Consider the following 16,320-nt stretch of genomic DNA (forward strand, 5'->3'; position numbering starts at 1 on the left):
CGAACATTCTTCTCTCTCTTATACAACTACTTTTCAAAAACCACTGGCGTAAATTCCCGAACAAATGAAAAACCCTGAACACCAAACACAAACACCAACTATAAAAACAGAACTCAACACCCTCAGTTTCTGACAGCATCAACTAACTATGGAAAAGACACGCACTGTCGGAGTAGCCATGGATTTTTCTCCCACTAGCAAGGTAGCACTTCGTTGGGCCCTTGATAATCTCATCAACAAAGGTGATCAAATCATCTTGATCAACGTTCAGCCTCCCCAAGCTCATCACACCAGAAAGGAGCTTTTTGAGGACACTGGTTCACGTTAGTGCCCCTCTTTCACTTTCTCATGCACACAATTATGAATATTATATAAAAGAATCTATCAGTTCTAAGTTTTGTTCTTCACGTATTAGTATACAGAGGATGTTTTGTACATAAGTTGAACTTTTGGTTGGTTAATGGTTTAGCAGCTTTGGTGCCTTTGGAGGAACTGAGGGAGTTGAATTTTACTAAGCAGTATGGGATTGCAAGGGATGCTGAGGTCATAGATCTGCTTGATACTGCCTGGAAGACAAAAGGGGTATGTTATGTTATGGTATTAATTTCTTGTTGTGTTATTTTGTTGTGCAGTTAATATGAGAAGAAAGTGTGGTGGTAAAACTTTGAGTGTTTGAAACAGGTAAAAGCAGTGGCAAAGGTGTACTGGGGAGATCCAAGGGAGAAATTGTGTGATGCTGTGGAAGATCTTCACCTTGACTCTTTGGTTATTGGAAGCAGAGGTTTGGGTCCCATTAAAAGGTATCAACACTTATCCTTCATTCACCAACTTTTTTTTTTCTTAAATTTTTGTTCTAATCTCTCTTAAACACGGTTTCTTGCAGGGTGTTGCTGGGCAGTGTAAGCAAGCATGTCATGACAAATGCCTCTTGCCCTGTCACTGTGGTTAAGGCAAAACAATCTTCATATTCCCGTCATTGAATCCCTTAATGATGATAATCACTTAAATAGTATACATGCGTCTATATGGAGAATCAAAAACACTGTGTTGTTATTGTTCAAAATGATTGTCATTTTGGCCATGTTGTGCTTTTTGTGTACATATCTTATAATGATGTTATGTCATATAAATATTCAGTATGGTTTGGTTTTTATATTGGATAGAATTAAAGATTTGGATTGGATACAGACATAAGTGATTAAGCATTGGCCCAGTCTTGAAGCCATGTCCAATTATAAGCCTGCAAGATCATGGGCTCAACTTGTCGTTAACACTTCATATTCAATTCATGGATATAAAATCTGGCCCACGACAACATTTTGCTTAGGATTACAGTGTACTGATGAAAAAACTATCATACCATTTTTATTATTAAAAATTTAATTAATTTTTTTTTATCTATTTGATAAGAATTTAATAAAAATAAATAAATTCATCCACTCATCAACAGAGTTTTTTACACAGTGAACTTGATTACGAACTTTTGGCTTTTTGGCTTGACAATAGTGGCTACTGCCGACAATAATCTATTTCCAAAAGGCATTTAAAGCTCCAAACCACTAAAAGAAGAAATAAGCAGATATTTTATGCAAAATGGTTCATCAATCGTCATCCTCCACCTTAACTCATTATTATCGAAGAAACTTTCTTATTTAACCAAAATCAGCATTAGTGCTTAAAGTCAATCTTTTAATGCTTATTATCGATGTGTCTTTTAAAAAGAAACTTCACATCAAGCATGGTGGTGTCAGGAAGTGAGTTTGGGAAGCAAAAGTGAAAGCATTGATCATTTGGCTGCATTACATAAACTGATCATAGTTGGTAAGATAAGATCCCAAAAACACCATTTTATGAATAAAAATGGTCCAAACCCATATTATTGGTGCAAGCTTATGTTAGTGTTCATAAGTGCGTTTGGCGTTCTCTTATTCGTTTGTTGTCCCAACTTGGAACTAAAATATACAAAATGTCAGACTCAACCTATGAACCCAACTAATTGTCCTTTCTAAGTTATAAGTGCTTTTGAATAGAAAAGGAAAGGGTTAAAGAAAAAAAAACAGAAGAGTTGAAAAATTAAAAGCATATTAGTGTGTACTTAATTTTTTTTAATTGTAATACATTGGTTTAGGCTTTGGGTTACCCGTGAAAATTGGATCCTCCATCCAACTTCTGTATCTTATGCATATGTTGGACCAAATTCATTTCTACTTATAATTTTCATTTTAATTGCCAAAGGGAAATGAATTTGAGGAATCCCACATTTCCTTTTGTTATAACTATTTTTGTCTTTTTGAATTGAATTCTTTTAACATATGTCTTCATAACTATCATTTTTTGTACACCATAAAATCTAATTGACGTAGAGCAATTCAGCGTAATCAAATAAGAACTACTATATATTTTTCTATAATAAAATTTTTAAAATTTAGTAAATGTTAGTATAAAAATAATAAAAGGTCATAGTTAAAAAATAGTTAGATGTCTCAACCTTTTACTTTTGAGATTTAAAGGGTATAAGGTCTGTTATCTTAAATATTTTCTAATCTCTACCAAAATTTTAAATTAATAATTATCCAACTATACTAAATGCTTTAATTAAAATCTATAATTGAGATTAACTTGATACAAGAAATGAATTAATTAGATGTTATATTCTTTAATTATGGAATTTAATGATAATAAAATAATAAAAATTTAAAAATTATCAATATACTCATATTTCTTTTACGTAATTCTGATTCATTATATTTTGAAATACGTTTAGGAGTAGAGATCATCTTTGTCCGTGTGTATATATATATATATATATATATATCTTTCTAATTATTTTAGGGTGAAATAAATCTCATAAAAATTATAAGTAACATGTTGCTTGATTGTAGGTAGTTATTGATGTTAATATATGTTTTTCTTATTGGAAATTGACTTTCTGAATTTAAAATTTCATTTTATAGACTATATTCTTTTAACACTTTTTCCAATATTTTCTTAATAAATATTAATATAAAGCTTATTATTTCTTATTTATTTATTAGTATCTCTTGCGAAAATATGATTTTATTCATGGAAAAGATAATGCGTTATGTCATGTTACTTATTAACTTAACAGTATTAATGTGAACAAAACTTATTGTACCTTAGGTAAATAATTACGAGTGCTGTTGCTATTGCTTTTATATGAGATGTTTCTCTTTTTATATTAGTATTTATACAAAATTAACAACGTCCGATACAGGACTTGAAAAAAAAACATATTTTACTATCAAATTTATTTATTTTTGGAAAATAAAAGAACTATCAAACCCTCATACACATTTTGTTAAATATAAAAAATAAAAATTCATAAAAAAGACCTACCACTAAAGCAGGTGGTGAGAAAAGCTTGAGAAGGACAACACACAAAAAGGGAGAAAAGAAAAAAAAAAGTATTATTTGTTGAGTTTAGAAAGGAGGAAGAAGAAATATGGATGTGGGAAGTAATATTGAAAGAAAATTGTGAGAGAATTAGAATTATTGGTAGATAAATGATTATAAGAATGAGTAGTATCCCTAGTTCCAGCTAAGTATGGGACCCTTGTGAATATTCATCCACGTTAGTGCAAACTCAACTCACACATAAATACTTTCCATTCACCACACGTTTCATTAGGATAACATGAAGAAATAACAGACATTTCTCACATGCTTATATTCTATTCATGGAATCACGTGCTTCCATCCCATCAACCATAAGACAACTCATTTCTCATAAAATGTTCTTTGATTCATGATTCAATAACTGTCATCAAAATACATATAAAATGCATTATAGGATTGACCTGAGGTTCACTACCGATACACGGGATCTTTGGTTTAATTTTCAGGAAGAGAGGGTTCGTCAATTTTGTCCACCCTGGTTTACGAATCTCAAAAAAATCTAGTTTTTCAATATTTATAGTACTAACTATATTACTTTTATTTATTGAATATAATTTCTATATATTTATATTTAATGATTAAATATGTTTTTAGTTATTAAGTTTAATGTGAATTAATAATTTATTTATAAAATTTGGTTTTAAAACTATAAGGCCCTCTACTTTTGAGTGGATTTGAGATGATGGATTTGAGGGGATTTGAGAGGATTTGAAGATAATTTTTTTTGTCGTTTATTTGAGTGAATTTGAAGGTAAATAAAAGTGAATTTAGAAATAATTTTTTTTAATTTGTCATGTCAATACAATTCTATACTAATTCTCACAAATTTTATTTCCAAATTCACTCTCGTTTACCTTCAAATTCACTCAAATAAACGACAAAAAAAATTATCTTCAAATCCCCTCAAATCCATCCTCTCAAATCCACTCAAAAGAACAAGGCCTAAAAATGAATAGATATAATCTTCTTAATATAATTGAGATAATTTTTTAAGTGAGAAACTGTATTTTAGGCTTACATTTGAACTGTCTACACCATTTGACATATTTTGGTTTAAATTTTAATTTGGAAAGTCATTTCACACGTAAAAAAAAATTAATCTTATTAAGTTAAAAAAATTATATCTATTTATTTTTAGAGTTTGGAACAAAAATATATGACTTAAATATGTCTTTTAGTCCCTCAACTATCAAACATTTTTGGGTTTAGTTCCTCTTCCAAAGTTGGTTTCATTTTCATCCCTCTCCTTAATGAAACTATAATATTTAGTCCTCGAAAACCAACTACGTTAATTTTTGAGTAAGCTGACTAATGGTGTGTCATGTTTCATGCCATGTGTACACTTAGAAACGTGACACAACATTAGCCAGCTCACTAATAAATTAATGTCGTTGGTTTTTTAGGACTAAATATTACAGTTTCATTAAGGAGAGGGATGAAAATGAAGCAAACTTTGAAAGAGAGACTAAACCCAAAAGTACTAGATAGTTAAGGGATTAAAAATATATTTGACCCAAAATATATTAAAGTTTGAGACAAACACATTTTTATTTGACGTTTAAATTTAGGAATCACAAGCATATTTAACCCTTTCAAAAGTAATATTTACATAAGTACAAATAAAGCTTAAAACAAATATAACCAAATAAAAGAATTGTCTTACTCTTTCTAATATTTGTCTCAATCAGAAAATTTGACTTACCAAAATATATTAAGACATCAATAAAATCATAAGTATAATAATAATAAAAAAAAAGAGTACACCAACATGAGATGTCACTACTGTAAAAAGAAAATCCACGATGATTACAAATCATTTTCCACTAAGCTCAAATTGTTGTTGAACTAACCGTCGTTAAAAGTGTTACATAAACGATGACAATTACTTTTAATTTTTGCTAAAAGTGGTTGAAAAATAACAACAATTCCTTTTAACCATTGTTGAAAGTGTTAAATTTAATCAGAAAAACAAAAACAAAATAATGAAATGGTTTATAATAACGATTTTGGTCATAACCATCGTTATAAACCCACTAAAAAAACACGCATACCCATGACAATTATGGTCATAATTGTTGGTAAGATTATTTTTTTTAAAATATAATATTTACAATTTCCTCTACCAAGGACCTATCAGAACATTTTTTATACAACAACTCAAAGAGTTCATATGTTTTATAAATATCAATACTCTAACAAATAATTAACTATATATAAAACTATTCTAACAAATAACTCTAAGTCTAACTTTAATACCTTTTATTCTTATATCTAATAATAAAGTATTTTGCCCATGTTTGTTGAATATTTTCTAATGCTCTTTGATCAAACAATTGGACATCATTAAAATTCTATAAAAGTGAGCTGAAGTTAAAACTAGAAAATATTGAAGTTGAAACTAAAGTTAATATATAGAATGTGTTATAACAACTTACATCATCGTAATTAATTTGATAGTCAACTTGCACAATAGTTGTCATCCACTACATGACGTAATAGTCACACTCATAGTTCCTAGTTTGTTTATTGCATTACACCCATAATAAAACTATTTAAATGAGTTAAATGATAACACAAAAAGTAAGTCAATGATAAATTATAAATACCTTGATGGAAATCCATGTGACCTTTTCAACATGTATTGTATCTATACAGTATTGCACATCTAACTTGGACCAATACAGAAGAACAAAAAATATTGGTCTTTTGTTTCATATGTTAGTCAAAGTTGTTTATCTTTTTTTCTATAATCTACATGAAGATCTTTCACCTTCTCTTAAATTTGGGCACCAGTTAATGGAATTGGAGCTTCTCCATGTTCTTGGTGTTCATTAAAGACATTTTTCAATCCATAGTAAGGGTGAAATTCATTTAAAAATCTATGATACCAAAGATATATTGTTTTCTTCTCATCTTTTAACTGCTCATATAATGTGTTTTATTCACAAATTGGACATACTTTATGACCTTTTACACTATAACCTGATAAGTTTTCATATGCAAGAAAGTCGTTGATAGTACAAAAATAAAATTGTATGCATTTGGAAATATTCATTGGCAAAGTCATCAAAGACCTCAACCCCATCATCCCATAACAACTTCAAGTAATCAATTAATGGACTAAGAACGAAAATAAACATCTATGTCATTGTTTGGTTTTCTTGGACTAGAAATCATCATTAATAATGTCATGTACTTTCTCTTTATACACAAACCTATAGGCAAGTTATAAATCACTAACAAAACAGGCCATAAACTATGATTGATACTTAAATTTCCATAAGAATTCATTCCATATGTAGCTAGTCCAACCCTCAAATTCCTTTATTCATTTTTTAATGTTGAAAATTATTTACCAATGTTCTTCCTTTGCACAGCAGGATGATGAAGTTGTCCATCACATATTCGCTCATCTGCATGTCACCTAAGATTCTTAGCATCAGTTGATTCACAAACATATGGTTAAACCTTAGAATTATTGGTAGATATCAAACTACCTTCGAATGAAGGTCATGCTTTGTGACTGCATCAGTATTGTTCTCATAACCATCTTTGACCTTATAACATGACAAACCACACGTGGGACAATTTCATCTGCAAACTCTTTTTTTTATATAAAATACATTAGAAAATGCATGAATCTTTTGATATTTCATACCCATCAGACAAAGTATATTTTTTGTCTTATACATTTGATCAGGAAAAGTATTACTTTTAGAAAGCATTTCCTTCAACAATTGAAACAATTTTGTGAAGCTTTTATTAGTCCACACATTCATTGCCTTCAAATTCATCAACCTTAACACAATTGATAATCGTGTGAAGTTAGTTGAACCAGGATATAACATAGTTTCTTCATCGATAAACATATTTTCATAAACACTTCAACAAAGGGTTGTACTTCAACATCACGGATCATGTCCTCTAATCTATAGTCCATTGTCTAATTAACATATTCATGTGTTTCAGACACACTTAGCATGTCTAACAATTCACCATGCCACGTCCATATTGTATAACTCTTCATAAATTCATCACACAAAAGATGTTTTCTAATTTTAGCAATCTCCAATCTTCTCTCATTCAAAAAATTCACACATGAACACCTTATCCTTTGTTTTCTCATTACTAGCTTGACATTGAACGAATTGTTTAAATTCCTTTACCACTTTTTCGTAATTATTATTTATACATAGTAAATTAATCTAATTTTATCCATATATATGTTCTATAAATAGTGATCGAAATTAGTTTTCTATAATGTCTTCAGACTCAATCTCAATGCAATTAAAAATATAAATATTCATATTCAAACTAAGCAATAAACATTTATAAATAATAATAATATCTAACTTATTTTATGTACTATAACATTTAAGAAAATAGTAACAAAATTAAATAAACTAACTTGGGAAATGGCAGTTTCAACAGCGATATAATGTAGACGAGCAACAATTGTTGGCGACACAAACGACGAATGACGGGAAATGGCAACAGACCTTCAGGATGACGAACACCTTCTATCGAGACGAAGGTGGGAGAATGACGGTGGATGCGGGTGATGGTGAACGACTATCGAAAAACATGGGTGTTTAATCCTAATGAAAGAAAGGATGACAATGTTGGTGGTGTGATAAAGAACATCAAACATAAAAAACTTTTCAACGAAAAAGAAAATTGTGGATCGACAAAGAGAAGTGAAAAGATAAACCTTTTTCACCTTGAGACTAGATCTTCGTCATATTGCTACAGGAAACATTTTAACAAGAGTTATTGTCAGAACCCATTTAAAACGCACCCAAAACCCTCTGAACGGACGCCAGATGTCAAGCAAAGGAAGTCTGAGATTCAGAAAGTGGAAAACAGGTGTGTGTCGCGGATTGGACGAACGTTTTTTACGGTAGAGTAAAACTGAAATTGTGAAGCTGAGCTGGTAGTTCTTCTCTTCACTTAGTCGTGCGTTTTCTTTTACATGCAAACCAAGTTATGGTTTCATGTGTTGATCGCTCCTCTAAAATGAGAGGTTCTGATAGTGTTTTGGTTTTAATTGGTTTAGTTGGAAAATTGTCGAGCTTTGAGGGTAGAAGAACTGGTAGTGGTGAAACGGTACTCTGTCTCTGTGAACGTTCGGTCACGCTAGAGGTAAGGGAAGCTTATTTAATTTAATTTGGATGTTGCTTGTATAGCATGTATGTTGGTTGAGTTTACTGAATTAATATGATTGTTGCTATGATCTGATTGTATGAAGTATGGAAATTCAATATGATATGAATGTATGAAATTATGAAGATAAATGTTGAGAAATCAGTTGAGATAAATAATTCTAGGTATGAAATTCCTTATCATAATGTACGTTCGTTACTGAATGGTCTTTGACCGTTCGGTTTTTTTCTCGGGGACTCGTTTAGAACTAGATTCTTTCATTAGGAAGGAATTTATGTTGAGGACGAGCGTTTTCATCTAGTACATTTTGTGTACAGGCGTTCCACCAAGGGTATTCTTTTCTTGGCATTTTGATATAAATTTAAGTATGTCCATAGGTAGTAGTATAGTCGTTCGTTCTTGAATATTAATTAAATAATATCTTATATTCCAAGCGTTCGTACGATTTAGTGCTAGGTCTTTCACCAAGCGATTGTACTATCTACTCATAGGTGTTTTATCAAGCGCTCGTAAGATTTAGAGCTAGGTCTTTCACCAAGCGTTCGTACTATTTAGTGTTGGGTCTTACACCAAGCGCTCAGTCTCTTTTCTATAATTTATCTGGATGAAAATAGCGTTCGTCCAACCTCAATGGTGTTCACCTCCACCGTGCTTGGTCTTTGACTAGTATTCGATTTTCTTGAGGATAAATTTGTAAGTAAGCTAAGTATTTATAAGCGTTCGATTTCTTCATATGAGTCTTCTAAGTACTATTATTTGAATGTCTTGTGGTGTCTGTCTCCATTGGTTTCTGCCTAGAGTCTTAGTACTTGGTCTAGGCTTTAAGCTGTTCAGTTTAAACACTCATGGGTCAGTTCATCAAATTGACTCACCTTGTAAATAACGTTCGATCCTTTTAAATCTTGAGAAATATTATTGAACTCTATCTCTTTCAAATCCTGATAGCAATTCTCTCTCGGCTTTGATCTATTCTGAAACTGGAAACCCTTGGTCTCACTCCAAGCGTTCGTCTGGTTCAGGGTTGATGTTTAACGTTCGGTATTTGGTATCCTTAGTGATCTTTGTACGAAGGGTTTAATTGAGATGATTAATAATGAAAGATGAATAGAATATGATATGGATGAAATGTTTTGGATTATGGACGAGCGTTCCGCGGAGGAATAACTCATGAATGTATATTGGAATTTGTAAAGTATGAATGTGGGCATGCTAAGCTGGCGGTTCATCCTGATGTTCCGTGATTACTCGTCCTCACGTAGAGGAGGGTAAGTCATGTGGGGGAACGGCAGGAGGTCCTAGTCCTTATGGTTAATTTGGACAGATAGGACTAACCTCGGGTGGCAGCTGTTGAGGGTATCCCAGTTACTACATCACCCGGGTGCACGAACATCGTAGCTACACAAAATTCATACAGTCCAGACAGTCAGTCTAGTATTAGGCTTTGCATGAACGAATGATGAATTATCTTGTTTGGTTGATTGTGTGAAATATATGTTTATACATGAATTAAATTACATAAGCTTACCCTATGTTTCCTGTCTTGTCTGCTTTGTACGTTCGGTTGTCCTTCTGTGCAATGATCATCCATGTGGATGTGAGCAGAAGGAGACGAGCTGCTGGAAGAGGCGCTGGAGGAAGATAGCTTAGTGGAGGTAGAAGTTAAGACCGAACAGTAGAATCGTTCGGTCAGTAGTATAGTCTGATAGTAAGGTGATCGCTCGCTCACCTTTTCCCTCTGTTTTTGTATGACCGTCCGGTATGGGCTTTTGTAAACCGTTCGGTCAGAATTGCTTAGTTTTATGATGATCGTTCGACCATCTTTTCCCCTTTTCTTTTGGTAGGACCGTTTGGTATAGTATTTTGTAAACCGTTCGGTCGGGATTTACTTATGTTGTTCGGTTTTAATTTTCTAGTTTTTTTCTGTAAGGCCATTCGGCCACAAGCATACTTCTCTTTTAATATAAGACTGATCTGTAATATTATTTAATGAAATTATTCTATTATATAGTTTTAAACTGTATTTTTAAGATGTTACAGTTATACACAAAATCATGATATTTTTTTAATGTTCTAATATGATTACACCGAAACCATCATCATTTTACCATTTTCAAAATATAACCAGGATTAAAATGAGAACCATCATTATACAATTCAATTAATTACACCGTGCTTGTGTTTTACTACCTAGCTGGATAGTCATTAATATCGTGGTATTGGTTTTTTTCACTAGTGTATTGTCATGCTGAAATCATAATAACCATTTACGATGCATAAAAAAGAGAAAAAATCGAAAATTGGAAATGAATAGTTGTCTATTATAATATATGCTGACATTTGAATCCTGACAAAGACTGGATGTTGAATTTTTTAAAGAAAAAAGCATGTTGGGAAAGAGAAAGCTGTCCTACTGGAATTATGAATGCGAAAATGAAGCATTGAAGACATTGGAGACATATATGCAACCGTGAGAAAACTGACGACCACGACAAGTCATATCTAAATGATGGTTCAACGAGGTTGCCACTGGATTTCATACATCACCTCAATGTGTAACCACTTTGTAAACCATGTGTTTGCAGCCCAACCAGGTAAAAAAACTGCAATTTGCAAATCATTGCTTAAATCAATTAAAATTCAAGTTAATTCTCGCATCATATTTTTATTCAAGTTGATGAAAAAAAATTATAAATTTATTATTTTAAAATTTTAAATTAAAAATAATATTAATTTATTTTGTGTGTTGAACCGATGTTTAATTACTATTATATTTTCAATATTTTTTTTAAAACTCTACCATTTTATTTAGGTGATGAAAATTATGTCTAATTTAATTTTATTAATTAGTTTACAAGGTGAGAATTGTTTCCTTTCTAATCTTTAAAGTAATCAATATATTTTCTATTTGAAGTAAAATCTCTTACACATCTTCTAATAAATATGAAATTATCTACCCACTCTACCCATATTAAAGACATTGCGTATTGGATTTGATAATAAATAAGATTATAAACAAAATCTTGTCTAACATAACATAAATTTAATTTAATTTGATGAAAATTTGTGTTGGATTAGACTTAAATATTATTTATTGTAATAAAACTTACCTAAATAAAAACATTTACTTTCTAATTAGCTAAAATGAGAGGAAAAAGACATTAAAGAAATGAGAAAGAAAAGAGGGTAATTGATTGGAATATCTTTATCCATATAAATAAAATAAAATATATATTTGAACATATATAAATTTTTTACATTTCACATTCCTTTTTTATATTTTTTACTTTCTTTTTTTAAATTATAAAATCTAAGTTTTTATAATTATTTTATTCTTATATTATATATCAAATAAACGTAAAAAGCTTGACTCTATCATTATTTATAAAGTCCATGTGGAGGTTGTCCCATCTCCACTTACAGATCCTCAATGTTTGCATTTTATAGTACACCTTCCACCTTATAGTTACCTTTATTTTATTTTGAGAAATTAAACCTGTTCCAGATTATAACTTTTTATCAGTATTTAAAGTAATTGTAAAGTTTAAAATTGAAACTATTAATTAAATTGAATCAATATATACATCAGTTAAACCAAGTACTTTGACCACATTAATCATGCATAATACAGTAGCTTTACAATGCATTTTATACTTTTAACTTTCAGATATATTTAAATAATTAGTTATTGCATAAGATAAAAATTGCATACCGATGTGTCCGGATATCCATTATTAATTATTTGAGTTTTTCTTCACTATCATATTAATTGAACAAGGACAGATATCATGCTTCACATGTGACTATCCACAACCCATATACCTATTTTTATATCGGTATAATTAAAATTAATCTTAAATTAGAAACTTATACTAATAATTTGTTTTTAATAAATTTGTCTTTTTGTTTTAAGCTCGTAAAAAACTAAAGGTAGTTGTTTATAATTTCTACTAATTATAAACATTTTAGTTTTTAATATGTGTAATTAATGTGCAGAATATTTTGACTGCTCAAGTAAAAATAATTAGGAAATACATCTTTCTTTTTAATTTTAAAAAATTAAATGTATTTTTAGTTTTTTAACTTTAATATTATATTCAACTTTATCTTTGTTTCCAACTTTAAATTTTTTTCATCTTCAACTTTTACTCATAAATAGATATAATTTTGATGATCAAACAGCATTCAAAATTTATTAATGTAATGTTACCACATGTGTTGACATAGAAATATACATGTCAATCCAAGGATACAAACATAACATGATCTTTTGCACGTTAGCAAATTCTTAAGTTGTTTGTAACAAGAATTATGTCTAATTATATTAAAAATTTATTGATGTAGCAAATAATATGTTGACGTGAAAACACACATGTCAACATAAGGATACATATATAACATTACTTTTTTATACGTTAGCTGATTCTTTAGTCGTTTGGCAACAAGGATTATATCTAATTATATTAAAGTTTGAGATACTAACAAAATTTAATTTCATATCATAGTTTAAAATTTAAAAATATATTTAATTTTTTTAAATTATTAGTTTAATATTTTTATATGATTCCATTCAAATAGTATATTATAATCTTTATTAATATAAAAAAATATCTCATTATTGATAAAAAAAAGTAACAAACTATTTAAATATTTTTAAACCTTATTTTTTTATAATTTTTAAAAGATAACTTTAAATTTATCAACTTTGTTGTATTTTTTTTTCATATGTTAATGTGTAGAAAAAATAAACATTGTACATCATGATTTATAAATATCAACTTCATAACAACAAATTCTATCAAAATATTTAGATCTATATATACTATTATTTAGTATAAATGAAAATGAAACAAAAATTTTATATCCATTAAATATAAAATTAAGAATGAAAATAAACTTTTATTTGACAAATGAAACTCACGCCCCGTCTTATTACTTTATGTGTAAGCAAAACATGGGTTAATATCGATTACACGCAAATGTTTCTAGTTGTCTTGCGTGATATAAAAAGAAATTTATAAGTCTCAGTTAGCTTCCATGGCTTCAGTTAAAAAGTAAAATTTTTGTTTTTTTAACACAATTTTAGTTTTAAAAATAATAATTAAATATCGTGCTCAAGAAATTAATAACAAAATTAAAGACATTAAAAGGGTGTATGGAGAACACGTTTAACACGAAATAAAGGAAAATCGTTTAAGCATGACATAACTTTCACATGACCGAAAAATAAAAATTCAAACTGTGCTTGTGTCTATATGCATTATGAAAAACTTGCTATTCATGTTAAAATCTCAAATTTGTCTGATAAGATACTACAATAAAATAGTAAATTTGACACTAGATTAGCCTATGAAAATGTGTTATGTAATTAATTGGATATTGAAGATTTATATTGAATATTAGAAGTATAACACAATGTTATATTATGCATATTTCATATTAGAAATTGATTGATTTTGTAGAATTGAAATAGATTTAAAAAACACATTTAAATATATTTACATATAATATCATAATCATTTAAAAGTTTATCAAAGTAAAATTTAAAAATTTAGAGTTAAATATGTTTATAGTTCCAAAATTTGGACATAAAATCAGAATTGTTCATGTTTCAAATTTTGATACATTTTTTTAATATAATTATTTTAATTCAATGATGTTAAATTGTTTTTAGGTGTTAAATGACATTTCATGTTAGCATTTGAACTCAAACATATCAAAAGGTGTAACCAACTTAAATGTTGACTAAAAATACCATTTAACATGTAAAAAAAATGTTAACATAGTTATGTTAAAATGATTATATGCATTAATTTTTAAAGTTTGGAGGCAAAAATGTTTCTAGTTTTAGGATAGAAACCAATTTCAATTTTGTGTCTAAGTATAGAAAATAAAAACATATTTAACTATAAAATTTATTATTTGTTAGACATATTCCGTGATCATTGGGCTATTATTAAATTATTCATGTTACAATCATCAATAGTCACACTTTGGACTTAAGACTAATGACATTTTAAATATATTTTTCTCCTTCCATCTTTCTTTTAAAGACAAAACAATGATAAAGATGATGGTTCCAAATTGAACAACATATCAAATAAAGTTATTACGTTGTCTACTTAACGAACTTGAAATCATAACAATTCATAAGTATCTAATTTAGCATTCTATGAGATGGATCGGATATCTATATGACCTATAAATAAAACAAATTTACTATATAAAAATAAGTAAAAAAATTACTTAACAAATCAATTTTATAAAAATGATTTAGATTCAAAATCTATTTATTAATATTAAATAAAAATGGAGAGAAGAGTAGGCGAGGGGTGAGAAATTTGAAGCGGTTGGTGGAAATGAAAATGAGAAATAGATCTGAGTTTGAGAATGGCGTCTGGTGAGCTTTGAGAAGAAGTAACCTAATTTTCAGAAAAGGCATTATAGAGTTTGAGTAGAAGTTTGGTAAAGTATGCCACTGCCACCAAAACCTTCCTTCCATACGCATATATACCTTTCTCACCAGTTTCCATAGAAAAAAAACACCATCATCTTATCCATAATAACACCCTTTTCCTCCAACGCCTCCTTTCTCTCATCTTATCTTGCGTGTTCATCAATTCAGTAAAATAACATATCCTTCTCATCAAACTCAAACCAATGCATCATTTTCTGATTTCCAAGGAAAGGGAATAACTAAAGAAACAAAAAGTGATACACATTCACACACACACAAAAACAAAAGCAACTTCCTCACCCTTTCCCAGTTTCCTCCTTCTATAATTAAAAGCATAAAAGAGTAAACCTTTTTCTCTCCCTTTATTCCTTTCTAATCCCATGCTATTTCGTAACAAGAATCTGGGCAACATTTAGTGAAAAAGGATAATGTTGTATGGCATGTCAAGTTAGTGGTAAGTCTTAATTGATAGGTACAGATGATGAACATCAAAATTATGGTATTATAATACTTTCTGGGTTATATGGTATTCACTCATAAAAACCATGCCTTGCACTTTCTCCTCTCTTTTTTTGGTAAAGTTTTTAACCCTTTTACTCTTTTTTAATAATTTTTTTCTTTAGTTCCTTTTTCCTATCTAAAAGACACCCTTTTCTCCTCTCCCTTATCCTATTATTATCTTGTTAACCCTTTGGCTTCGCCTAAATATGCCACACTAAAATTATTTTTTTTTCAACTAATCAAATTACCCTTTCAGCATGCAGGTTATTTTGATTATAAAATGTGTTTGTATGATAACTTTTTTCGTATTTAAAGTTATTTGTTTGCTAAAATAAATTCAAACCATTTAAATCAACTAACTCTATGGTTTTTCAATCAATTTTTTTCTAATGGTAGTTCAGATTTCGTTTCTTCCAAAATCGAATTCTGACTTACTTTTTAATCAATTTTCTTCTAATCAAATTTCAAAATTTGATCCCAAATTCTGATTAAAAAAAAAATCATATTATTTATATAAAGATTTGACGCAATATTTCATCTGCGTAAATTTTTAGTCTATATATGCTATTTGGGTAAAAGTATTCTGTCAGCATTTTCTCTGTCTTTCGTCTTTCTCTTCTTTATGATATTGAGTATAATAACATTTAAAATAATTGATGAAACGACAATTTGATTGTATGCACAACTTTTAGACAGCCAAACAATATAATGTTTTTATTGTAGAAAACATTTTGGGTCTTAATTTATCATCCTTTCACTTTTCCATTGAATGGAGAGTATAAAAA

At 29.2% G+C, this 16,320-nt stretch overlaps 1 protein-coding gene across 2 annotated transcripts; it reads left to right on the top strand.

Moving 5' to 3' along the window:
* LOC108338206 (universal stress protein PHOS32) lies at positions 1-1,153 on the top strand. 2 transcript variants are annotated; one of them, XM_017574954.2, is made up of 4 exons: positions 1-323; positions 470-582; positions 682-800; positions 884-1,153. In XM_017574954.2, exons 1-4 carry the CDS (start codon positions 149-151, stop codon positions 978-980), a joined length of 504 nt encoding a protein of 167 aa, XP_017430443.1. In that variant the 5' UTR covers positions 1-148; the 3' UTR covers positions 981-1,153. The 2 variants fall into 2 exon arrangements, with proteins under 2 accessions (XP_017430443.1, XP_017430444.1); XM_017574955.2 differs by having other exon boundaries at positions 16-323; positions 473-582.
* Positions 1,154-16,320: the final 15,167 nt, after the last annotated feature.

The sequence above is a fragment of the Vigna angularis genome, chromosome 7, assembly GCF_016808095.1.
Source record: "Vigna angularis cultivar LongXiaoDou No.4 chromosome 7, ASM1680809v1, whole genome shotgun sequence".
NCBI classification, from domain to species: domain Eukaryota; kingdom Viridiplantae; phylum Streptophyta; class Magnoliopsida; order Fabales; family Fabaceae; genus Vigna; species Vigna angularis.